Source organism: Talpa occidentalis, unplaced genomic scaffold, assembly GCF_014898055.3.
Source record: "Talpa occidentalis isolate TD23 unplaced genomic scaffold, MPIMG_talOcc4v2.1 talOcc4.11, whole genome shotgun sequence".
NCBI classification, from domain to species: Eukaryota; Metazoa; Chordata; class Mammalia; order Eulipotyphla; family Talpidae; genus Talpa; species Talpa occidentalis.
In genome coordinates this window covers 71,335,194-71,361,896 of record NW_023601104.1, presented here as the reverse complement: position 1 = coordinate 71,361,896, position 26,703 = coordinate 71,335,194, and the positions used below count along the sequence as shown (strand labels likewise).

Genomic DNA, 26,703 nt, shown 5'->3' with positions numbered 1-26,703 from the left:
ATCAGAAAATTGATCAAAGATTGAATTAGAGAGGCTAAGAATGACACCTCTGGTTCAACTGTCTTAACAACTAAAAGAAAGCTATATATTTTTTATTGTTTCATACTTCTTTTTACCTAGTGGGGTAACATTTTTTTTTCTTTTTAGTGAAATCCAACATGTGCTTTTTGACTAGGGTCTGTGCTCAATGTCTATGCAGTAGTCAGAGAGGAAAGCTAGAAGGCAGTATCACCCTGGGCTCATATCTTTTCTCGCCTAGCATAGAAAACCAGTTTCACACTTTCACACTGTCAGACATTACATGAGAATTTGGCTGAATTTTTATATGAGATCTTGCCAGGTCAAAAATAAATCATGTGAAATTAATATTTTCTTATCTTCTTCACTCTTCTTTTGCCTCCCTCACTCTTAATTGATGGTAGAAGTTTATGTTTATCTTTACATCAAATGCACTTATACCTATTCTTATTGGAAAAAGGAACATCATATTACTATTTCCTACAGCAAGCTTCATATAAAACCAGTTTACTATGATGCTTCAAGATAGCCATGCTCTGAAAGAACTGAACCAGAAACGTCTAGATAGTGTTAAGTTCTATAAACCTCGTGACTTTAAAATTAACATGTCTCATTTTGTCACACAAGAAAATGAGCTGCATTCTACCTAAGGAACAGATTTTCAAACTACCAACAATTTGCAGCACCTAATTTTACAAAATAGTTCTTTTTATGTTTACTTGGGGTAATTTTTCCAAATCTTACTCAGCAAAATTAGGCCAGGTCTCTGTGGCCTGAAACAGCCTGAACTATATAGACAATGTCTTCTTCCTCTCCTTGTAGTTTGGAGCTGACTTGTAACAATGCCCCCCACCCTTCGCAGAGCTTAGCTCCAGAGCTGTGATGGGGACACAGCTGAGAGTGCAGTGAGCATTGCCACCGGTGAGGATTCCTGCAGCCGCGCCAATGCTCCAGAATGAGGTGCTCGGAAAAGTGGTTCTTTTAAGTCCTTAAACTGCTACTTAATACATTTCCCGAAAGTGTGGAAAAAGGCTGCAGCTCATGGGCAAACCGCACAGAGCCAGAGTACGATGGACATGCAGTCCTGCTGCAAGTTGTAAATTCACAAAATATAATTTAATTTTCCATTTCAAATGAGCGGGTTCGATGACATGTAAGTCCTACCTCAATAAAGATGCTTTAAAAAGGAAAAAGGAAGACATTTGGAGATTAAAAAAAAAGAAAGAAAACTAAGAATTTGCCACACAAAGACCAGCATTATAAGTTAAAGGAAACTTTTCAGGCTGAAGGGAAATGAGTTCAGATGGAAAGTCAAATTACTAGAAAGGAATGAAGTGTATCAGAAATGGTAAAAATCTAAATAAGTATGAAAAAGTATTTTTTCCTCTGAATTTCTTCAAAATAGATGACTATAGCAAAAAACGTGATCTTGGGGACTTTAAAACACACATTTGTGTCATATATACACATATAACAAAACTATAGCATAAAAACAAAAGATAAATGAATCAATTTGATTACAAGACTTGTACATTACAAGAAGTTGTACAATAATCTCAAAGTTTTAGAGTATCTACTGTAACTCCACAAAAAAATGTAATAGAAAGCGGTAGAGCCAAATATTAATAAATTAAAATGGAATTTTAAAAAATAGTGTAATTTAAAAGAGAAAGAAAAAGAGAAAGAAAAACAAAGGAAATAAATAACAAACAAAAATTAAAATGGTATACCTCAACTGAACCATATCAATAATTACATTAAACATCTTAACAGACCAAGTACTCTAAAAGTAGAAGTCAGAGAGGATAAGAAAGCAAGACAAGGGGGCCTCCCTGGTTGCACAAGAGGTTAAAACGCAGCACTGTGAAGCTATCTGCAGCCACTACAGCATGAGTTCGATCACCAATCAACACGGTGACCCACATGGTGCAGCAGACCTTTCCTGTCTCGCCTGCTGCTCCCCTTAGCAGTGTACTTCGGTCTATCTGCCTGTTCTGTTCTCCACTCTGTCTCTGGTGAATCCTCTCACCCATCCCCCTGCATCTCTGGCCTGTACTCCAGCTCTTGTTTGCATACATAAATAAATCTTTAAAAAAAAAAAAAAAAAGCAAGACGAGGCATCCAAAGAACTGTGATGGAGAGTTACCTGTACTGGTGGAGGGAGTGTGGTAACATATATTTGAAGAAGTGTGAACCTGTACTCCTAAAATACATGTAGTGCTTCAAACCAATATTACCTCAATTGATATAAAGAAATCAAGACCCAATCATCTGTTGTCCAGAAGAGATGCACTTTCAATATAACATAAAGACCCAAATAGGTTAAAAGTAAAGAAGGAAAAAGCTGTGTTATACAAACAATCTGCATGAGAAGCCTGGAATGTTGCTATTAACATCAGGTCAAGAAGACACCAAAAACAACTTTTCACCTGAGAGAAAAAGTTTTTCACAGTGGCAAAAGTGTCAACTTAATAAGAAGACAGCAATCATGTTACAGTACATGAAGCAAAATTAAAGGGAGGATTCTAACAGACTTTAACACCCTATCTCAGCAGTTGATAGAACAACTGGAAAAAAGTCAAGGACACCATCAACATCTTGTCTTAATTAATACTGATAGAATATTGCACCCTAAAACTACAGAATACATGTTCTTCTCAAGTACAAATGGCCTAGGGCCTCCCCGGTGGTGCAGCTGTTGAGCACTGGGCTGCGAAGCTCTGCAGCACCAGTTCGATCCCAGACCCCGGGGGAGAGTCCCACATGGCGCACAGACCTCTCCTGTGGCGCCCGCTGCTCCCCTCAGCAATGTATTTCGTCAGTCTGCCTGTTCTGCTCTCCTCTCTGGCTCTGGTGAATTCTCTCACCCTCCCGTGCTTCCGACTGTACCCAGTGCTTGTATAAATAAATAAATCTTTTTAAATAAATAAATAAATAAATAATGGGTCCCTAGTCTCACTTTAAAAAAAAAAAAAAAGTACAAATGGCCTATATGTCAATATACACCATACCCTGGACCATCACACAAATCACAATGATTTTAAAACGACTGAAATCATACGGATATATTCAGACACACATGCATCCTTACACAGTCTAAGACTACCCCCCACGATCCTTGAGAGCCTCATTGGCAATGACACATGACAGTGGTCATTGTCTGCAGATCACTCAGAATGTGGATGATCTACTGTGGCAAACCAAGAATGGATGACAAATATAAAACTCTGGGCCTCCCTGGTGGCACAAGGGGTTAAGCACCACACTATGAAGCAATCCGCAGCCTCTGTAGCATGAATTCTATCCCCAGCTGGTCAGGGAGCAACCCACATGGTGAAGCAGACCTCTCCTTTCTCGCCCGCTGCTCCCCTCAGCAGTGTATTTCAGTCAGTCTGCCTGTTCTGTTCCCTGCTCTGTCTCTGGTGAATCCTCTCACCCCCCTGCATCTCTGGCCTGTACCCCAGCTCTTGTATGCATAAATAAATTTTTTAAAAATATAAAAACTCTGGATAAGCCTGCAATTTCTCTAAACAGAACGCTATACATTCCTATTTAAGCATCAACCACTACCCATATAAGACCATGGGGAAAACACAGGTATAATCAATGTAACGCAGTAACCTTGGCATTGAGGCCATTCCAGGCTTCCCTCAATTGTAATTGATCTTCATTCGACTCATCCAGATTCCCTTTTGTTGACAGGACGTCCAAAAAGGGCTTTTTTTCTTCATGGAATGATTCCAAAAAGGACATCAGGCTCTATAATTAGAAGAGCAATATATACAATGAAATGTTTTAGGTTTGTTCATAAAGCATAATCTAGTAAAAGGTCTATACTTATGGGTTATATTTAAATTTTTACTAAAATTCTCCAAATTAGGATCCTCACATTGATCTGGATTCATTCTTCTGTGCTACCTGATCATCTGGGAGCCATCACACTGACATAGGTCACAGCTTGTGTCAGTCCTATTGAATTTTTACCAGAATGGAGTGGCAAGGTCACCTAGCTCTAAAGGACAATCACAGTGCCACGTGGAAAGTGTCTTTGTCTTCACCAAATGTGTGTTCATAAAAACAAGAATGTGTGGAAGTAAGAATTATGTGACAGCTCTCATCTTGTATAAATGGGTCTTGTAGTGTCCATGCTTAGCTGAGATTACACCAATTCCTCCCAAGTCATTTTATACAGACTTCAGAATATACTTTGTCTCTGTCCTCAAAAATTTAATAATAAAGCATTTCTTTATTTGCATTTGTGTGAAATAATTGGTGTTTAAGAGTCAGCCTTTCCATAAATACTATTTAAAATATGATCCAGGGTCTCCCTGGTGGCGCAAGGGTTTGAGATGCAGCATTGCAGCACGAGTTCGATCCCCGGCCAGGCAGGTGACCCACATGGTGCGGCAGACCTCTCCTGACTCGCCTGCTGCTCCCCTCAGCAGTGTATTTCAGTCAATCTGCCTGTTCTGTTCCCCACTCTGTCTCTGGTGACTCCTTTCACCCTCCACACCTCTGGCCTGTACCCCAGTTCTTGTATGCATAAATAAAATCTTTAAATAAAATAAAATATGATCCATAATTAGCAGCATTTTAAATTAAGTCTTGTGAGTAAGCTAAGAGATAACTATCTTAATTCTTTCTGATAATTAATAACTTTACAAAGTCTTTTATTTCAGAAATTTGAATTTACAGTACATTACTAAATCAAAGACGTGAGGTAAAATACGTCCAGTGGATGCTGATCATCTTGTTATTGAAGAAAGCATCTCAGGCCAGAGCTAAGAAGGAAGAAGCATGAGAAGTCCATGCCATTCAAGTGGAAGGAAGATGAGAACGCCTAATTCCTTCCTTTCCAACAGAAAGGAAGACACACGATCCACAGAATGTTAGTGTTGGAAAGGTTGGATACATCCATCCCTCACTTAACAGATAGGTAGTGGAGGCCTGGAGATACTAAGTGCTGTGTAGGTAAAGATGGGGGAGGCAGGAATCTTCACCATATCTGGAAAGGTAATGGTGGGGAGCACAGGTTTTCATAGACAGTGGATTCTAAGGAGCAAGACTGTGGAACTTTCACTTTGGTTTCTGTTAGTCTCTTTCAAGATGCATGGTAATAGGGAATAACTGCTTATCCTGAGAAGCATCAGATGGAAAGAGAGCTAGGGCTCTGAAGTCAGATTCGTATTCTGATTCCATCCCTAGCTTTCACGTAGCTATGTAACCTTAAGATCAATCACCTAGCCCCCCTAAGTCTTGTTGTCCTCATCTATAAAACTGGAATAACAATACCATATTCTACAAGATGTTGTAACATGCAAAATGCTTGTCTAAAAGGTGCCTAGTACATAGCAAAACCTCAATATATGGTGACAATAATGGTTGTCATAATTCAATATTAATTCTGAAAAGCAGGCCCTACTCTAAACCAGGGACTGGGAACTCTTACCATGAAGGTCAAGACAGTAAATACCTGAGGTTTTGTGGGCCATGTGGTGTGTTAGAATATTCGACTCTGGGATTGTAGTGTGGAAGCCACCACAGGCAGTACATAAGTGGGCATGGAATCCAATAACCTCGTACTTATTAAACTAGGTGGTGAGGCCCAGAGACCACAGTTAGCCAATCCCCACTCTAAACCCTTACGTTCAAACTACTTCAAGGACGAGCAGCACCAACATCACCTGGAAGTGTGTTAGAAATGGAAAATCTCAGGTTTCACCCCAGAACGACTGATACAGAACCTGTTTTTTAACAACATAACTGAGGTAATTCATAAGTACATTAAACCATAAGAAGCACTGTCCTAGAATTCAACCTTAAATCTTGGATTAATTTACTACTTAAATAATTTAAGATAAAATTTTTTTTTCCTCCAAAAGATCCCTAAGAGTAAAGTACAAATAAACTTTGGTGTAAGGGCATACTTACTTCAGACTTCACAGAGTAGGTTTCATTATCTGAATCCTTTTGCGCCTTCTGTAGCTTTTCCTCTTGTTGAGTTAACCAGAGTAAGGCTTCTTTTGTCTTTTCCTGTAACTGACACAGACAGACAGACAGACAGATACACACACACACCCCTTAAATCTCTATCGTAAATAGACTTGGTAATTTTTCTTTAGCAATAAAATTAACAACTTCAAACATCAGTGACATTATATAATGCAGTCCTTACACACCAATGACTCAATGTGCTAAAGAGAAATTTTGCTTGTTCACACAACACCTTAAGACTTAAAATGGATTGAAACTAGCATTTGAACATGATAATGTGCTAAAGAAACAGGCTGAGCAAGGCCTAATTTTCTGGCTTATGCATTTCCATTATTCTTCCATTTTAGAGAACTGAGTTCTAAATTACTTCTCAGTCGGCATTTCCAAATATTGCTTTCCAATAAATCCGTGTGGGTTGATTCAAGAGATGTTCACACCCACCAAATAAACTGTCATCAAAAATATATTGAACACTTTAAAGACCCTAAAAATAACATTACCAAAGGATTTGTTTGTGTTATCATATGAAACTGAAAAAGAATTATTTTTCTCTTAGCTTCTTGCATAAGTGGTAAGCTTGATTACATTTGGAAGCAAATTTCATTGCTGGGGAAATGAAGTAAAAGAAGCTACATCTTATGTCCATCCTTCAACCTTCAACCTTCATGTTTTCTTCTATTAAGCAAGAGTATTTTTTATATATTTTTACATCCAATTTCATAGACAGGTGATTTTTCAATTGTGCTTTTTACTATGAAAATTAATTAGAAAAGAGTAATTCCTTAGCAGGTCAGAAATAATTGAACTGACTCAGCTTGAGTGTCTCTTCTAGAGCCAGCAACAATCTGGCTTACTGCCTCAAACATAACAGTTGGAAAAACATGGGCCTTAATTTGTCAAATAAAATATGAAAATGTGATTGCATGCAAATATGTCTGAGAAAGTAGCTTAAATACATTTTAGAATACTATTAAAAGCCATTTTATTAGCATTCACTTATCTTCCTAGAAGCAGAATAAATGATTCTTTTCAGTTCAGTGATATATTTGAAAGTTCCACTAATAATACTTTGTGTAACTGATTCAAAGTCAAAGGAAAAAAATGAATAATCAAATGGTAATCTGATGGTCTTTCAAGAGTATCTCAACAAACAAGGATTAAGACTAGAGCACAAGGGACTATGGTGAAGGTTCACGGGTGAATTGGTGGCGGGAATTTTACGGGGACTACAACTGAAAGGAGAAAGCATACATTGTATAAAAATGAACAATGATGCAATACATACATACATTTATATATAAATCATTGAATAAAATTTACATGGTTGAATATTATGGTAGATGAATCATATCTCAATAAAGTTCCTAAAAAATAAAACAGACAAAAATTTGATGTCTCTAGAATTTTGTAAAAGCCTGCTAAATTTAATTTGTCCCATACAGTACCTATCTAAAAGTTGTAGATTATTCTTCTAAGTTTAATAAATTACCACTTTTAACTTTTTAAAAAAAAAAGAACAAGTACAGGGCCTCGCTGGTGGTGCAAGGAGTTGAGTGCAGTGCTGTGAAGCTGTTTGCAGCCTCTGCAGCGCAAGTTCCATCCCTGGCCAGAGAGCTACCCACATGGTGCTGCAGATCTCTCCTGACTCGCCCGCTGCTCCCTTCAATAGTGTACTTCGGTCTATTTGTCTGTTCTATTCCCTGCTCCATCTCTGGTGAATCCTCTCACCTCCCATAAATCTGGCCTGTACCCCAGTTCTTGTAATCATAAACAAATAAATCTTTAAAAAAAACAAAGAACAAGTATAACTAAACCATAGTGAAAGAAACATTTTGCTTAAAGTGGAGAGTACAGAAAGGACAGAAATACAGTAAAATATTACAAGTAATGGAAATGTTTCAAATCATGATTGAGTATGATTTACATGATGTGTACATTTACCCAAACTCATAATACTGTTTATGTAAGTGCTGTATTCAAATTATTTATTTTAATTCAAATTATTTTTAATTAAGATTTCATTTAAAAAATTAACCATTAGTAGAACACAACAAAAAATGAACTGATTTGTAGTCATGAAGACATACCTGAGTGTTACCTCCAGTCTCAACTGCATCCTTTGAATACTGCAGAAACTGTGCCACATAGGTCATGATCGACTTTTCATCAGGATTAACAACGTCCACATCTGCAAGATATGCCACACTCTCAATCAGCTATAGACATGATTTACTGTAATTAATACTCAAAAACAGGCTATGCCATAGGACAGCCTTAAAAATGAACCAAAGTAGTTGACCAGCCATGCAATCCCTGATAACTTGCTCCAAGGCTAGAGAGTTCTTAAGAGCTTAAATCTAGAATCAGACAAAGCTGGTTGAATCCTGGCAATTACGCATGTACACCCTCAGTTTTCAAATAATAAAATGTCACTATGCATGCTGAATGTAGAAAGAAGAAAACAAAGTACTTCTTTCTAAAGACATGGTGCAGAAACTCCTCCAAGAGTATAGGAACATACAGCAATTGGAGTTCATTCCTGGAGCACTGGTCTCATCTCTGTGTAGCAAACATTTTCAAAAGTATATATTGCAATGAAAAATTGTCCAAGACAGCCAAAAGATTTTTTTTTCTTCATTCATGGAACAAAAAGATACAAAGATATATAAAGATATAGATTCTATGGACCAAGATTTATGTTGCATTAAAAGAGTTCGAAGTGAAATAAATTTGAAAAACGCTAAATTAAAAAAAGTGAAAATATTATAAGGTTTTTGAAGGGCAGAACTTCTCCAGGCAGATAATAAATTAAATAGAGCACAAAAATCACAAACCAGAGCTTGCAAGATACATACAAATGATCACATAATTTAGGAATCTCTCTTGGTATGCTGTTAAAACAACTAATGAAGATTACTGAAAAGAAAATCTTCTCTGTTAATTAAGATTCACTCAATACAACAAGCATTAATAGAGTGTCAACAAATGAGGGCTCAAGCAGGGGATACAAGGACATGTAAGGTCTCATACTTGCCCTTATGTTTCATTCCTTTTATCCATTCAACAATAGATTCTGGATACTTGACCAGATGCTAGCTGCCTTAAGACATTATCTGCCCCTCAATGAGCTTATAATTAGGAGAAAAACAAGCAACAAACAAATACAACATACAATGCATGCTTTAGTGAACATGTTAACTGGGCCAAATGAATGCCCTGTGTCAGCTCAGGAGCTAAATTTAAGCTATTTAAAACAAATTATGAAAAATAATTAAAAAGAATTATGGACAGTAATTATGGACAGTAAACACAGGAAGAAAGTGACTCTAATCTATATCTAAATAATAAATTTAGGTAGTAAGTCCGGAAAATACATCAATGAAAATCTGGGTGTGGAGTTTCAATAAAGGAAGAATCTTTAAGAAATATTCTGTTTTACTGAAAAAAGATAAACATTATGAGATACACAAATAAGATTGACAACTCCTTATTTCTTTTTAAAAACTTCTCATTGAGGGCCTCCCCTCGTGGCTCATCGTTTGAGCGCTGGGCTGCAAAGCTGCCCACAGCCTCTGCAGTGCCAGTTCCATCCCCGGCCACCTGTGAGGGTCCCACATGGTGAGCAGACCTCTTCTGCCGTGCCCGCTGCTCCCCTCAGCAGTGTATTTCATTGGTCTGCCTGTTCTGTTCCCCGCTCTGGCTCTGGTGAATTCTCTCACCCTCCCACGCTTCTGCCTGTACCCAATGCTTGTATAAATTAATTAATTAAAAAAAATTTCTCATTGAATGTAAAGCTATATATAATGACGAAATGTTTTAACAAAATTGTGTCAAAGATAATTCCCTTACTCAAATACGACCAAGGTGTTTGGTTTACATAAATAGCCACTATGCACTTTGAGCTAAATTTAAGCTATTTAAAACAAATTATGAAAAATAAATAAAAAGAATTATGGACAGTAATTTATACGGTAGAAATTTTATTTCATTATATTATCTATACCATTAGTTGCCTAGTTAGATTCATGCACTAAAATAGAGAAAATTTTTACAGTAATAATAAAGACCTGGAGAACCACAAAATGATAGAAATATTAAGAAAAAAAGATTAAACAGAAATAGAAAATAGAGCAGAGCATGGAGGGAAATAAAAACAAAAAGATAATAAAGCGATAAAAAGAAAAGACAAAGAAAGAAAAAAGGGGAGGGCAGGTAAAACAAGAAGATGGAGGGAGAGTTAACAAGAAGAATTAGTAACAAGCAACATGAAGCCAAACTAATGAAAATCCTGGTATCTAGAGCTATGGACTCTTAGGCTAAATGTGAACTGGGAAATATTCTCTAATTCATCTGTGATACCAGGAGCAATGAATAAACCTAACACTCAGGTCCTGGTTTCTCAATAAAAGAAATCAGGGCTTCTTGGAAAACTAAGATAGGAAAGAGACAAGATGAGCCTGGAGCACCTTGAAGAGCCCAAAAGCAGAGATGTGCTCAAAACACACGCGGAAACCCCAGAGTGAGGGGCTATGTCAAAGGAGCACAGAGGCCACGCAAAGAGCTCCCAGGGGCTGAAACTTTGTCAAAAAAATTTTTTTTGAGAAAACAAAGTGGGGAGGGAGCATAAAGGATTTGTGGGAGGGTGTGGTGTGGTAACAACACCTGAAGGGGGAGATCCTATACCTCTAAATCACAAACAATGTTGTAAACCAACGCTACCTTGATAAAACAAGGTAAAAATAAAGTACTGAAAGTAAAAAAATATATATTTAATTTGATCAATAAAATAAACTATGCAGCATTGGATTGCAAACCAAAATATAAGAAAAATGTTCATGAGCCCATACTATTATTAAGAAAATGGTTGGGTATATGAATGAAAGGGAGAAACAGACAAATCTGTTAAGAATTCCAAATATTTCTGTAAATGACTTGCCTTCAAGGAGGGTGACCAGAACTTGCCCAAGGGTGGCCTCTGGATAATGACTTTCCTCCAGAGAGTATAGTACAGAAAGAGAGGAATTAAAGAGTAACTTTACAGGGGAGAAACCTGACAAACACAACCTTAGCTGGATGATCAAGGTCAACATCAACAGCGATGTCATATTGACAATGTGTTCCCTTGATGTGATGTCATGAGAACGGCACTTCACCTCAGACTAACAGGAAAACAAACATTACCCCAATTCCAGTAAAGGAGCATCCTACAAAATACGTGACCAGTAATCCTCAAAATTGTCACAGTCATTCAAAACAAAAATATCTGAGAAACTGTCATGAAGAGGAACCCAAGGAAACATGACAATAGCATGTAGTATTCTGAGTGGGCTCTGAAGGGAGGAGGGCATGGGGAAAAATGAAGGCACCATGACCAGAGTGTGACCTTCCAGAACAATATCAATATTGGTTCATTAATGGTAGCCAGTGTATGGGGAAACTGGTATGAAGTATATAAAAACTTATTGGACCACCCCATTTTTCCATAAGTCTAAAGCTAGTCTTATGCTAAAATGAAGAAGCCACTGGTAAAAGACCACAGTTATCATGTAGTATGATTCCATTTATACGAAATGCCCAGAATTGGCAAATACATAGCGACAGAAAGAGTGGTGGTTGCTGAGGGCTGGGTTGAGGGGGACAGAGGCACAGGAGCTTGTGAGAAACAGGGGAGGGACTGCTAATAGGATGATGGGTTTTTCTTGGAGTGATGAAAAAATTTTAAAATTGACTGTGATGACTGATGACGGTTACCAGAATTTGTGAATATACTAAGAAACATTGGGTAGTACACTTAAATGGAGTAAATTGTATGGTATGTGAACTACATGAAAACAAAATGCTTTAAAACCAAAAAGATTAGGGCCTCCCTGGTGGCTCAAGGGGTTAAGACGCAACCTATGAAGCTATCCGCAGCCACTGCAGCATGAGTTCGAACCCTGGCCAGGGAGCGGCCCACATGGTGCAGCAGACCTCTTCTGACTCGCGCTGCTCCCCTCAGCAGTCTATTTCAGTCAATCTGCCTATTCTGTTCCCCATTCTGTCTGTGGTGAATCCTCTCACCACCACCCCCACACCTCTGGCCTGTACCCCAGTTCTTGTATGTATAAATAAATAAATCCTTAGAAAATAAATAATAAAACCAAAAAGGTTAAATGTCAAAACCAGTCACTGGGCGGTATTCTGGAGCTGGCTGGTTTATACCAGCTTGAGAACTGATGGTTACATCTTCATCAATTTTGTAAGCCAGTTGATAAACACAGCCAGCATCAAAATCATATAAAAATACAATTAAATAAATTATATCAAAACTACACATAAATCGGGCCTCCCCGGTGGTGCAGTGGTTGAGCGCTGGGTTGTGAAGCTGCCCGCAGCCTCTACAGCACCGGTTCGATCCCCGGCTGCTCCCCGGCCACCAGAGGAGGGTCCCATATGGCGTGCAGACCTCTCCTGCCGCCCACTGCTCCCCTCAGCAGTGTGCTTCGGTCCTTCTGCCTGCTCTGCTCCCCACTCTGGCTCTGGTGAATTCTCTCACCCTCCCGCGCTTCTGACTGTACCCAGTGCTTGTATAAATAAATAAATCTTTTAAAAAAAAAAAACTACACATAAATCAAAACTAAGGTAACAAATATTCAAAACTCATCACTTCCCAAGTCTTTTACTACAATGTATTATTACCTATGTTTTTCAGGTTATTTATGTCTATTACAGCTGTCTCAGAGAAATAATATATAAAGTGTGGTCACTGTACACCTTTCCCCAGCTCTGTGCTCAGGGACTGCACTCTGGTAGCTTCACATCCATCATGAGGGTAGTACTGACACCACAAAAACATTAGCAAATGAGGATCTGAGTTGTTATTTTGTTGACTGCTAAGAAAGGGATGGAGAAATTATTAATAATGCAGGGTTAATCTTTTAAATGATATCCTGTCTATAGCTGTTAAACTGTGAATAGCACAAAAAATTAACAAAATATTCTTTCCATATTATTTAGCAAAAAAGTTATTCGTGTCATTGGAGAACAATAAAGTTCTGACATACCTCTTTGCTGTTCCATTTACTCATTAACCTAAAGGAAATTATTCACCAACATTCATGTCAGAACTTGTTCAGCAATTGTAATCATCAACTGGCTACAGATGGATATAAGTGTTTGGCAAAAATCAACAAAAGCATTTCTGGGCTTTATGGAATTTATAATAAAATATATCATATTTTATGATTTGTAAATCATCTGCTGCACATCCTCTATACTAGCAAAATTTATAAGGAATAGTGCGTGTGCACACACATACACATACATTGTTTTGGAAACCCAGTCATTAAACATATACCTACACAACCTGGTTATAGAGCTGAGATTGGAATTTGTGTCTTTTGACTGGTTAGTGCACTATGACTCTCTCTAACCCCTTATGCCTCTTTTATCACCTTATTGGGCTCTTTTTAATATAAGCTTTGTTACATCATGAAACAATGCAATCAAAAATAAAGTGCTTTTGCAAAAGAACTCAATTGCTTTCACTTTAATTTTATGAAACTAAAATGATAACCTGATAATTACCTCTTTGAATATAACCAGTATTTGGGTGTTTGCTGTTGTTTTTAATCAAGGGAAAGCAGACCCAAATGTATAGGGAAAAAAAGAAAAATCTGTCTTAGTTCTCACAGAGGTTCAGCTTTAACTAGAGGGGGGTGGGAAAAGGGAGAGAGATAAACAGCTAAAATCTAGATTTTAGAGCAGAATTAAGGAGAACACAATAGAAGAAAATTAAGACAAAGGCTCAAATTATTCTCTACAACAGCATTGTTTGTTTTCAGCTGTGGCTGCATCCCTGAAATTTCTGAGGTTAACTAATTGGTAAGGATTGTTAATTTCATAAAATTTAATCAAGCGTTTAAGTTGAGCCCTCCAGAATGAAAAAATAATCCTGTTTGCTTATATATGGATACTATTTTGGAATCAACTTCACACTGGACAACATCGTTTTCTTGAAGAAAGAAAAAAAATGATGCTTGTTTACCTTCTGGTTCCAGCAATTTGGGGATTTTTAATTCTCGTTCTGCAATTCCGAAGGCCTCTTTCAGATTGTCTTTGTTGGATCGATGCTTTACACTTTTCATGTCAATTAGGTCTGGCCGCAAGGCATGAATGACAGCCAAAAAAGCCATCCCGTTTCTCCAGCTTGACTTAAAATCTGTCACATTGACAGACTCATCACTATCACAAAAGGACAAAAACATGATAAATATTATTACAAACAATATATTAGAGCACTTCCATCCACTACAGTCAATAGTAAAACAAGTTTCAACGAATAATGTAATATCATTATAGAAAGATGTTTTATCTTAATCTTAGGATCAAGTAAATTAAAATGCTAAGTGTATGAAGCTTAGGATCTCACAGAATATTGGCGCTCAAAGTGTGGCCACCCCACATCAGCAGATCAGTATCACCTGGACTACAGGTGCTAGAAATGCAAATTGTCAGGAACCCCGGAACCTATTAAATCAATCTCTGGAGATGGAGCTGAAAAACAAAGCTCCAGATAATGATACTCAGGTTTAATGCTCATCAGTCCGTAATCTGTTGGTTCAAGATTAACTTTAGACCTCTACATAGAGTTATTCTCCTCTCTTATGGGAAACAATTTTATCATTAGAACAAATTAAATGATATACTATGCCAAATAAATGGCCAGTTGCTTACTGGACAGATAAATATTGTAACTCCTCTGCTTAAAACTGGTCATCACAAGTGAACAGAGGAACAAAATGTGGTGTTTTCATACAATGGAGTATTATTCTGTCCTAAAAAGGAAGGACATTTTGATATGTGCTACAACATGGATGAACTGAAGATATTGTGCTAAGTGAAATAAGCCATCCAAAAAATGACAAATATTGTATGATTCCACTCATTTGAGGTACCTAGTGTAGTCCAATTCATATACAAAGAAAGCAAACTGGTGGTTGCCAGGGGTTTGGGAGCAATTAATGGGGTAGTTGCTTAACACAGATCCATACAGATCTGGATGTATATAGAGTTTCAGTTTTGCAAGATGAAATAAGTTCTGAAGATGAAAAATAGTGGTGGTTGCCCAGCAATGTGAATGTATTTAAACCACTGAACCACACATTTTTAAATGATTAAATGGTAAATTTTATGTTATTTATCTCTTAATCAGGAAAAAAAATACTTTTTAAAAATCCACATCATGGATTGCCACTGTATTTAGAATAACTTTTGTCCCTGGCCCATAAGGACTTACACTCTTTGGCCCCTTTCGACCTGTTCCACCTGTCCCACCACACTGGTCTGGTTTCTGCTTCTCAACAGTCATACTCTTTTCAATGCCCTTTCTCACAAGCCCTTCATACACCTGAAGCCTTCTCCTCAGCCCTCGTCTCCTCCTCAGAAAGGCTCCAGTGCCCACCTAACACAAGGGTGACACGCTCCCTCCCTCCCCTTGACACTATTGATCAAAAGTCCTTCCTAACTTTACTGCCAACTGTAATTATCATATTTATTTATCTGCTTCCTCTACTAGGGTATGAGCCCCATGAGAGCAAGGGCCTTGTTTTTTTTGTTCATTATAGTAGACTTTCCCACCCCACTACCCCAAAAGTGTCTGGCATATAAAGGTGCTTCATATATATAAATCTCAAATCACTCCATCAGTCACCATTCTGAATTTGACTAGGGATCAGTGAATATGCTGCAAAAGAATAGAAGTTTCTCATAACATGTAGGAAATATTCCAGAACAACTATAAATATCCCATAAAAATATCCCATAAAAAAATCCCATTAAAAATACATGGAAATTTACTAAACTAATTTACCATAGATATCAAATGATAAACGCTACTCAGGAAATAGTCTGCTCCAGATAACCTCTGGGTGTTTTCCTGGATCCCTTAGGGGGAAAAAGTCTAGCCTATAACTATAACTAAACTGCAGAGTAGTCAGTGATTTTTGTTTTGTTAAACAAATACTTATGCGTTCCTACTTTGTCCAGAAACTATTTGAAATGCTTTTTAAAGACTAATGCTTATAATACACACAATAACCTCATGAAGTGTTAGTACTGTTTACATTTTATGATGGAACACACAGAGATTAAGTGTCTAAGGTCACCGGTTAGGAAGTGCAGAGACCCAGGACTTGAATAGAGGTATTCCAACCTCAGGGTGTGGCTCAGATACTCAACTAAATTGATTGCTAAAAGAATGGGAGCGGGGGCCAAGAGCAGGGTCAGACCACTTTCAGAGGGCAGAGGGGTCAAAACCGGCTCAAGCAAAGCAACAGGCTGCAGAGGTCAGGTATGCACAGAGGCGCAGAAGCCAAGACCATAAAGGACACGTGACCACCGGGTCTTAGAGAGGGCGGCTTTAGGCTCACAGTGACTGATAGAATCTTCACTCATTTTAACAGTCCCAAATGGAAGTCTGATACATTTCCTTCAGAAATAAGAAAATACAACAGATCTCTTACAACCTGGTATCCCACTTGGGTCTTACAGAATCACAGAATGTTGAAGTAAAAGTTATCCAATACCACCAATGATGGCAAAAAACTAGAATAAATTCCAAGTGAATGATTACTTAAGAACTACTGCTATTTTTAAAAAGTTTAGCATAAACTCTTCAGTTGAAAAATCAGAAAGACCATGGAGAAAAGATAAACTGTGGTAAATACATAGACTTTGAAAGGTTTTGAAGTTATTTACGCATAAATCAAACAAATCTAGACAAGACCTCATAATGCTTTTCACATACAAAGGGTTTGGATTTTAAAAATTTAGGGACCTGAAGTGAAATTGTATCTAGGAAATTCAAGAGAAAATTGATTTAGTAAACTTAAACCTATAAGTATGTTTATTGCCCTCACAGAATACAAAGGAAGAGGACAACTAAAGGTAAGGCTGAAGGCAGATAACAACATCTTAGCCTTTCTTTAAGGCATTACTCCAGAGCCCAGTGTTTGAAAAGGTTAAGCAACGTGTTTATGATTCTATATACCTAAGCAATGCTAGGATGTGACAAGAATGCCTTCTGTGTTTTATTTTTCTTTTTAAATTTTATATTTTTTTACATCATTTTTCATTTTTATATAATATATGCATTTTCATCTTGCCCTCTGAACTCTGTTATGGGGGTATGCATGGGTACAACTTTTTTTAAGTGTGGGTACACTTTTTTAAAGCACATACTCCCTGACCTCTGTATCCTGAGCTATGAGTTTCTAAACAATGGAGACTGTGGTCTTTCAATGTACTCATATATAGCTCCAAGAGATAATTATATGCATTTTTGGCTACCTATCCATTCATTTGTTCATTCATCCTGAAAACACATTTACAGAGCATTTACCATGGAGTGTACTCACACTACACTAAGTTCTAGGGTCTACACACTCAATTAGACCTAGTTCTCACTTTTGAAGAGCTCCTAGTGTGGTAAAACTTTTTGACTGTAAATCCACCTTTCAGATACATAGCAGAACTATGCTAAAGAAAAGGACATTTGAGGGCCTCTCTGGTGGTGCAGGGCTTAAAGTCTCAGTGCTATCAAGCTATCCTCAGACACTGAGGCACAAATTCGATCCCCAGCCAGGGAGCTAACCCACATGGCGCAGCAGACCTCTCCTGTATGGCTCACTGCTCCCCTCAGCAATGTATTTCAGTCAATCCACCTGTTCTGTTCCCCACTCTGTCTCTGGTGAATCCTCTCACGCCCTGCACCCCTGGCCTACACCCCAGTTCTTATATGCATAAATAAATAAAAATAAATCTTAAAAAAAAGGACATTTGAAGACTATGCTATTTACCCTTAACAATAGGGCACCTAAAATTGGGAGTGAACTGAAATATGTTAGTCAGATAATCCCACCTTTTGGTCTTGAAAACCAAATCCTCACAACTGTGGCTGAGCTCACAATGAACCTTCACACCTGAAAGCCTCACTACAGCCAAAGGAGAGAGTGAGCAGTCAGTCTGATTCTCAGGCCTGGTGTTCAGTTCTGTCTGTTGGTGGATGAAGCTGCCCTGTGTGTCTCCCCTGGTCACAGCAAGCTACTTACCTGGAACACTTTTCCTGAGCCCACGAGAGAAGAACCTTCTTTGCAGACATCTGCCATCTTGCTTGGGCTTTGGAGCATTTCTTAGCAGGAGGACTTGAGGTAGGAGATGAGTCAGCTGCACTCACACTGACCAGAGAAGGTTGATTGTAATTGCAAGAAAGAGTCCTGGCAAGCTTCTCAATCTGAGGAAGACACAGTAAATTTAACATACACCAAATCATAAGTCAATGGCATTGAGGCAAAAAAATCCAGCCTAAACAAGCTCTGAAAAGTATCACATAGCAATGACAGTTCACTCTTGAAATGAGCACTGGGCAAATCCTCGACGAAAAGCACTGGTCATTGGGGGCTACACTTTGGCTTTTTTTGAGTGGATGTGGGTCACTCCTTGGCCTCCCTCAGGCATGATGTGTAAAGTGTGAACGGAGTGCCTTCCTGAGGCTCAATACTTGTCAACATAAAGCAAACTGAGGGCCTCCCTGATGTAGAGGCTGAAGTCTTAGTGCTTTGAAGCTATTGACAGCCACTATGGCATGAGTTTGATCCCCAGCCAGGGAGCTAACCCATATGGCGCATCAGACTTCTCCTGTTGTGCCTGATTCTCACCTCAGCAGTGCATTTCAGTAGATCTGCCTGTTCAGTAGATCCCACTCTGTCTCTGGTGAGTCCTCTCACTCCCTGCACCTCTGGCCTACACCCCAGTTCTTATATGCATAAATAAATAAAAATAAATCTTAAAAAAAATTAATTAACTAAACTGAACTAAATTGAGCTATTAAAATTTCAGAGAGAATAAGTCAATTAAAATATGCCCTTAATTATAAACCGTTAAATATACATACAAGGGAAAAATAAACAAACACATAGAGAGACAAGCACCAAGAAGAAAAGCTGCCATAAGTACAAGAAAAGTGCTCTTATTAATCAAGGAACCTTCAAGCTCCAGTTACAGCATAAATTAATACAACTCTGAAAACCCACTGGCTGTATCTATTAAATCTGAAGATCACATGTCCACGCCCTGTGATTCATCAATTCCATTCTTTTAGATGCATGCCCAACAGAAATGAGGGCTGGTAGAAATGAGAGGTTGCATATGCACTAAAAGGCATGCACAAGAATTTCCTAAAAGCTTAATTCATAAGTGCTAAAAACTGCCACAAAAGAAATGTCCATGAACAGCAAAATGCTGAGTTCTAGAATATTCATACAATGGTATATTCATACACAGTAGTGAAAAAGAAAGACTCATCATGCATGTATCCACAGTATGAAAATCACAGACATGATGTTAAGTCAGACACAAAGAGCACAGGGTATTATACTTTTTCTATGGAGTGAAAGATGCAAAGCCAACCAGTGGTACAGAGCAAAATGATAATATCTTTAGGGAAGAAGGGCAATAGCTGGGAGATGGACCTAGGGACCTTGGGATGATGGCAATGCTCTGTATTTTTTGTCTTGGGTTACATGAATCTGTTTATCTTAGGAAAATTCATCAATCTCTACACTTAAGTTTTTTGTGCATTTTCCTCTGTGTGCTTTGCTTCAACAAAACTTTATTTCCAATATTAAAACAAAATTAAAAATGCTTTCATTTTGCAACCTTATGGCTCAACAATTCCAGAATTTCAGTTCTAGGAATTTGGCACATGAACATAAGTAAGATTGTGTGCAAAAGTCTTAACTCATGAGTAATCTTTTGGGATTTTCTTTGATTCACCAAAAACTGTGACCATTCTGAGATTCCATTAATGGAATACAGTATTTTATGACAGGCCTCTGTGAAAATATAAAATTCAGAAAGGTGCTCATTAGAACAGGTGGGAGAGTGTGTACACCATGATTCTATTTGGTATAAGATACACATATATGGGGCCTCCCCTGGTGGCGCAGGCAGTTGAGCACAGCACTGTGAAGCTGTCCGCAGCCTCTGCAGCACTGGTTCCATCCTGGCCAGCAGGCCGGTGAGGGTCCCACATGGCACAGCACACCTCTCCTTCTCGCCTGCTGCTCCCCTCAGCAGTGTATTTCATCTGTCTGCCTGCTGTTCCCAGCTCTGTCTCTGGTGAATCCTCTCACCCTCCCGTGCCTCTGGCCTGTACCCCTGGTTCTTATATAAATAAATAAATCTATAAAAAAAATACACATATAGGGATATATTCATTCCTGCTGCAGAGATGACAAAAGCTGCACACCAAATTATGTAAATGAGTTGTATCTGTGAATAATGGGTTATAAGTGACTTCTCTTTCTTTATATTGAGGGCTTTCATTCTATTTCAATTACTTTACACAAAGTATGGAGAAAAAATAAATGCTTATGAATGATCAAATTTTACCATTTTATATTTGGTTCCTATTTTTCAAAGAAATAAATACAGGTACAGTTTAAGCCTTCTGCCCTCCACTCCCCAATTCTATTCCCTTCCTCTCCCAGAGGAAGAAACCGAAATTCTACACTTAGTCTTCATCACTCTGATGCATATTAATCTACCATAACTGTATATGTAGGTGTCCAGAATTAATAGTCTGGTTTTGTATGGCTTAAATTTTAGGTAAATTAGTTATACTTTTTTTCTAGTTTTTTTCTAAAATAAGCATTTGTTTCCCGCAATATTTTAAAAGCTATTTTTAAAGTAATTATAGAGATCTAGAACACATAATTTTTTAGGCAGCGGCAAAGAAGCTGCCCAAGTTCAGAAAGCCAAGCCTGAGAGAAGATACTTATCAATCTTAAGTGTTATAAAGGCAGAACCATAATTGCCTTCTTGGTTGTTATTTTCCATTTGTCCTAGCACAAAAGCTAGCACCCAGTATCTCTGACTGTGATGCCTTTGAATGAAATGAATCTGAGTCAGTCTTGGGATAGGAATGAATACTGTAGGACTATTCAGATTGGACAATTGTCCCTCAAAACTTTGTTTAGCAAGTTCATTTTTGAAAATTTACTCTAGAATTTTCCTACTCCCTCTTCGGTCACAGCAGAAACAATCAATACTAAGCAAGACTTCACCATGGCAGGTTCTATTTAGCATGGTGCTAAATGGGTCATTCAGGACATCATAATTCATCATTCAATTTTCAACTGAAAGATAACAAAATGGCAAAAGGTTTGCTATATAGTTTCCTATTTCTGGACACTCTGAATTGAGCATCAAGTCAAACTTACTGCATTACACTTATACTGTGGTGATTAAAGCAGAACTAATTTTCCTATCAACAAACTACTTACATGAAAGTGCAGTATAATTGTCCAAATCAGGCCAAGGATAATGGATGGGTTTCCATCTATAATATCAGCAACATGAATATTTATTAGCTTGATCTGGAAAAGAAGAAATGCAGGTTAAAAGGAGAAAATACTTCATGGTACTCATCTCTCCAGTGAGTTTTCATGTGCAATTCATACTCACTGATCGTTGTTTTAGGAATGTCAGGGCATGTTCAATGTTGATTCTACACTGGAATGTATTAGATCCTTTATCTCGAGGCTGTGAAATTGAAGCAAAATACATTACTCAGAATGTGAAAAAAATTCATCAACAAAAGTTTCCTGATGTCATTTAAAACACTTACCAACTCTTGTCCTGAGAGCACTTCTAGCAGGTCCAGGAGGACATGGCCCTTTTTAATGTCTGTGAATAGGTCTGATACAACTGAGGGAGGTGTGTGCTGCAAAAGGTCACAAGAAAAAGAACCATTCAAACTTTGGTCCAAAAGTGGAATAACTTTAAGAATCTCATAAATGTGCTTTGTGTCTTTTCAGCAATATTCAGTAGGGTTTTTCTTTCATTAACAGAATGATGGAGAACATACAAAACCCCATATCAAAAAATAGTAAGTAGTGAATTTCATTTATCCCAGGGAAAATTTCCAATAGTTCAAGACACCTCAGTTTTCCCTGAGTGCTTCCAACCTGTGCATAGAAGTTCCTGAAAGACATTCAGAATGAGGCAATAGGGACCTATTTGGGTAGCAGCTCACATTTCCAGAGTAACCTTTTTATGAATTCACCCTATTCAGAATTAGAGCACTGTGTTGGATGAGCAACCTGTGAGAAGAGACTCATTCATTCTGTATCTTGGCATCACTGAGAGGCAGGATGGCACAGTGAGTAAGATCTCTGGCAGCAGACTAGCTGAGTTTACTATCCCAGCACTATCATTTACCAGCTGCGTGATCTTGAGTATGTCACATAACTTCTCTGTACCTTAGTTTCCTTGTCCCTCAAACAGGAATAATATCTATCTCAGGGATACTATAAAGTAATTTAAATGTAATGAATATTCTTAAAGAACTTAGGATAGGCTCTAACATAACACTATACATAAGAATTATTATTATCATTACTTCATTGACTCAAAGAGATGTTACTGTTTTCAGTGTCTTTATAGCACTGTTTCCCATATCCTTAACAAAAGCATCCTTTTTTCCATGTTGGGAAAGGTAACAAATACATCAAAACAAGATCAAGGGTGAAGAGGCCAAAAAGTTAAAAAAAAAAATACCAGATCTATATGAGTCTGATACACCCATTGCCAGGATGCTTTTCTGCTCTTGTTCTGTGATGTGGAAGATATTGGAGGCATAACTCAGAGAAGTTATCAACTGCCAGTTCCACCATCAATATTCACATATTTATTATGTATCTACATGTGAATGAACAATTATAACTCCTGTCCTCAAGTTACCCATGAGACCTTCCAAGTAGACAGATACAGGAAGCATAAATGTTACTGTATTAAATTTATCTGGTGTAAAAAAACAAGATCTATAATTATTATATCAAATTATGTATAAAGAAGGAACTATAAAAAAGTGATAAATTATTTTTAAAAAGAAAGACAGGAAATGAAGACAGTGGGATGTTTTGCAATGGGGCATCCTTTTATACTCTGGAGACACAAGTATTCACGGCAGCAAAGAATGTTTTCATGATAAATTATGATGGAATGCACAATGAATTAGCAAACAATACTCAATGGGTCATGAGAAAGCTAATTCACTTATAATTACTAAGTATAATATTTTGATACATCCACTAGTTTGATATAGAAATGGCACGTCATGTTCTTTATCTATTGATATAAATTGAAAATTAACTGCACCCTGGTGGCCCATTTACATAGATGAGAAGGAAATCTGCTCCACCAAGCTTTGGGGATTGTTATAAAAAAACCAAACCCAGACACTTCTGGGTGGTGTGGAATATTACAGGGCCAATGGATCTTCTGCTCTTGTGTCAACTGCCACATCTCTCTTCCTGGAAAGTGAGGTATTTGGCCTGATGGGATGTCAGGCAGGGTTCTGTGTCAATGCATAAAGTACACAGAAATCCTAATATCATAGCATTGACTGAGGCCCAAAGAGTAGGAAAGGAAAATCACAATCCAGCTTTTCTGTTAATTCTAAAGAGGATGAATCCTTGTACTTTCTAGGGTAAAAAAGAAGAACAGGGAAAAAAACAGTCAAGATCAAGATGACCTTCAGCACATTCTTTCAACCTTCTCCATGTCACCTGTGCCATTTTGGGGACCAAAACTGAGGGAGTAGGAGGAGTGACAAATACATTTATAGCTTAATTTGCTCTTTTCCCCTCACCTTTGCCAACTGTGAGTTTATCCAGCAGGTGAAGGTTTTCTTCTGAGTGTCTTCCTGTTCAGCTATTAAAAAAAAGGACAACAGCAGTTATAAAGAAGTAGTCTCAGAAACTATTTGAACATATCAAAGCTTCACAAGCCTGTCTATGTGTGTGTGTGTGTGTGTGTGTGTGTGTTTCACACTTTCACAAGTTCTCTAGAACTTGTCCTAAATTTCATATGTTCATCCAAAACGTGTTTTGGAAATAGCGTGTTGATATGATTTTTTTTAAGATTTATTTATTTATGCAAGAACCGGGGTATAGGCCAAATGTGTGGGAGGGTTAGAGGATTCACCAGAGACAGAGCGGGGAGCAGAACAGGCAGATTGACCCAAATACACTGCTGAGGGAAACAGCGGGCAAGACAGGAGAGGTCTGCCGCACCATGTGGGTTGCTCCACGGCCGGCGGGGATCAAAGCGGCACTTCAGAGGCTGTGGACAGCTTCACAGCGCTGTGCTCAACAGCCTGCACCACCGGGGAGGCCCGACGTGATTATTTTTTAAAACTTTAGGTTAGTGAACAAAAGAGAACACTTTCTACTGACAAAAGAATTAAGACCCTGCATGGTCTTGACAGAGTTGTACAAGAACTCATGAGCAAGAATTCCGAACCCAAAGGACTTGTCGTCCTAGTCAAAGCCAGGCAGCATTGATAGACCCCAGAAAATCTGAAGACATTTTAAAACACTCATAAAGTCCTGGCAGTGTAGTCTTGACACTTATCATAGACAATGTACTGCCACTCAATTAACCGTAAACTGCAACTACAGTCAGAGACCTGGGTTCATACTCTACTTCTGTTACTGATGAGCTGTGTAACCTTAAGCAGCTCCCTAGTGGAAGAAAACAATAAGCACCACCTCTAGAGATTGTGTGAAAATTTAATGATTCACTTAAAGTGCACAGACTCTGGCACAGTAAACATGGGAGAAGTGCTTCAACTCTCACTAACCACACAGGAGTTACGGGAAACACCAGAGCACTGGGAATTCATCTTCCCTTCCTCCTAGGGGACAGACATAGGCCCCACACAGACACCCCGCTTCTTCCACTTCAATCCCCTCAGCTGAGCAGACATGCTCAATCCTGAGGCCAAGGGTTGGCTCTGCACCCAGGACTGAGCTTCCATTTCCCCAGATCTTCTCACCTCTGTACATGGATAACAGTGAGACACACCCCCACTCCGCCCTACCCCCAATCGTCACAGCCTTGTCACCACCCTTACCTCGAGTTCAGCAGGTCTTATTTCATTGTGTCTTTATCCCTGCCTCTATCAGTCAACACACACACACACACACACACTGCTCATATGTATACACACACCCCAGACTCACATATCCCTCTGTTCTTTCACTATAATTTCCATAAAACTGTAGTCTCCCAAGTTCCCTCATCTCCCACCTGTCCTTAACTGTCCAAATTCTTTCTCTGATAATGAAATCCTTAGTATACCCTCTGCAAGTTCCCCTCCCTGCTACTACCCTCCCTGGTAGGATTTGTCTTTTTGCTCCAGCTGAAACCTGGCTCCTCCTCTACTCTCCCCTGTGGCCTTCTCAAGTGATGACTTTTCTTTCTCTTTCAGCTCCTGTACCAGTGGATTCCTTACTCCTCACTGCTTCCTCCAGGTTATTCTGTGCTCTTTGTCTCTGAAATGCTCCAGCTTTGATTTGCATGCCCTCAGACTAGTCCCTCTATTAACAGTCATCTACTTAGCTCTGTTATTTTTCACCATTTCTCAAAGATTTCAGCTCCTTCCCCACCTGTCACTCTGTCCAGGACAACTCCTGTCTAAATCTTGGCAATTCAACATACAGACTGATGAACCTTCCAAACTCCTGACCACCACTCTGTTTCTTAAATTCTTCTCCAATAAACTTGCCTTTTGCCCTGATTCAACCATTCAGTGCCTTGGTCATATACCTGACCTTGCCTTTGCTAATAACCACAACTCTTCATAATCTTGAAAGACTCCCTATCCTTAAAAGACTGAAAGAAATAAAAGTGTGAAAAAACAAATTAATCAGGAATATTACCAGGACCAAGAGATAGAGCCTGCATTAACTTTAGGGGAATTATATGGGGAAAGCAGGGCACCATTAAATAGCCATGGAGGGTAAAATGCTGGCATAAAATAGAGTGCAAGGAAAGCACTATGTGCTTGGGGAGTATTAGTATTCCATGTGCAGGTGGAAATCTCCTTCATTGTGAACTGTTTCCAATTAAGGTGAGCCATCACTTCCCTCCCATGTGATGCTCAGTACTGAGCAAACTGAGGACTAGGAATTTTCCTCAGCTGAGCCAAAAGGCAGCAAAACCAGGGCTCTAAATGGATAGTCTACATCGGAGCATCAATCTAATAGGAAGTTAACACGTGGAACATAAACTTACTTTTAAAATAATAAAAAACTTCCCAGTGACCTTTTGGTGTTATCTCTGTCCTAGTTTGATCAAAATCTAGTAATAAAGGGGAAAAAAATTAAGAGCTGCAGTCCAAAAATCCGTACCAGTGCTCTCCAGTTAACAAAGGAAGCCGCGAACAGATGAAATCTTCATGAAAGGATTTAGAAAAGTAACTTCAGGGCCTTTAACTAAGGCATTGTCCAAACTTTGAGGACATCTCTTCATCCTGGAAATCAGAACCCTTCAAATGCAACAAGGACCCTTTGCTAACAGCAAACAAAGATGTCCCAGGAGCAATTAAACACCTTTGTAGCAGTTCAATTAAATGGTTTCATAATGCTCCTTTTCATTTATCCCTTGACACAATTTTCTCACATTTTCATAGAGCCTCATCCCTGAAAAGCGGCATTAATTCCACAGGAACCAGAGCCAAATAGCACACCCTATGCAGAATTGGTAACCTTTTGTTCTTTTCAAAGGCTAATCCATTGCAGAAAAAATATAATTGAGAGCCACATGCTTTAAAGCAACTTAATTTAAGCAAGTGAGGTATTTTCT

The 26,703-nt window shown here is 38.4% G+C and overlaps 1 protein-coding gene across 11 annotated transcripts in view; it reads right to left on the bottom strand.

Annotated features, from left to right (window-relative positions):
* SYNE2 (spectrin repeat containing nuclear envelope protein 2) overlaps nt 1-26,703 on the bottom strand; it is a 308,736-nt gene that overhangs the window by 205,571 nt on the left and 76,462 nt on the right. For 8 of the 11 annotated variants that reach the window (XM_054690979.1, XM_054690990.1, XM_054690998.1 and 5 more), the window contains exons 3-11: nt 23,705-23,766; nt 21,680-21,775; nt 21,517-21,594; nt 21,336-21,428; nt 18,102-18,283; nt 14,039-14,235; nt 8,100-8,200; nt 5,950-6,057; nt 3,640-3,777 (exon numbers count right to left, since the gene is read on the bottom strand). In XM_054690979.1, the coding sequence (XP_054546954.1) occupies nt 3,640-3,777; nt 5,950-6,057; nt 8,100-8,200; nt 14,039-14,235; nt 18,102-18,283; nt 21,336-21,428; nt 21,517-21,594; nt 21,680-21,775; nt 23,705-23,766 (1,055 nt within the window). The remainder of the gene's footprint in view (nt 1-3,639; nt 3,778-5,949; nt 6,058-8,099; nt 8,201-14,038; nt 14,236-18,101; nt 18,284-21,335; nt 21,429-21,516; nt 21,595-21,679; nt 21,776-23,704; nt 23,767-26,703) is intronic. The other 3 variants (XM_054690992.1, XM_037503484.2, XM_037503487.2) reach the window with 1 other exon arrangement.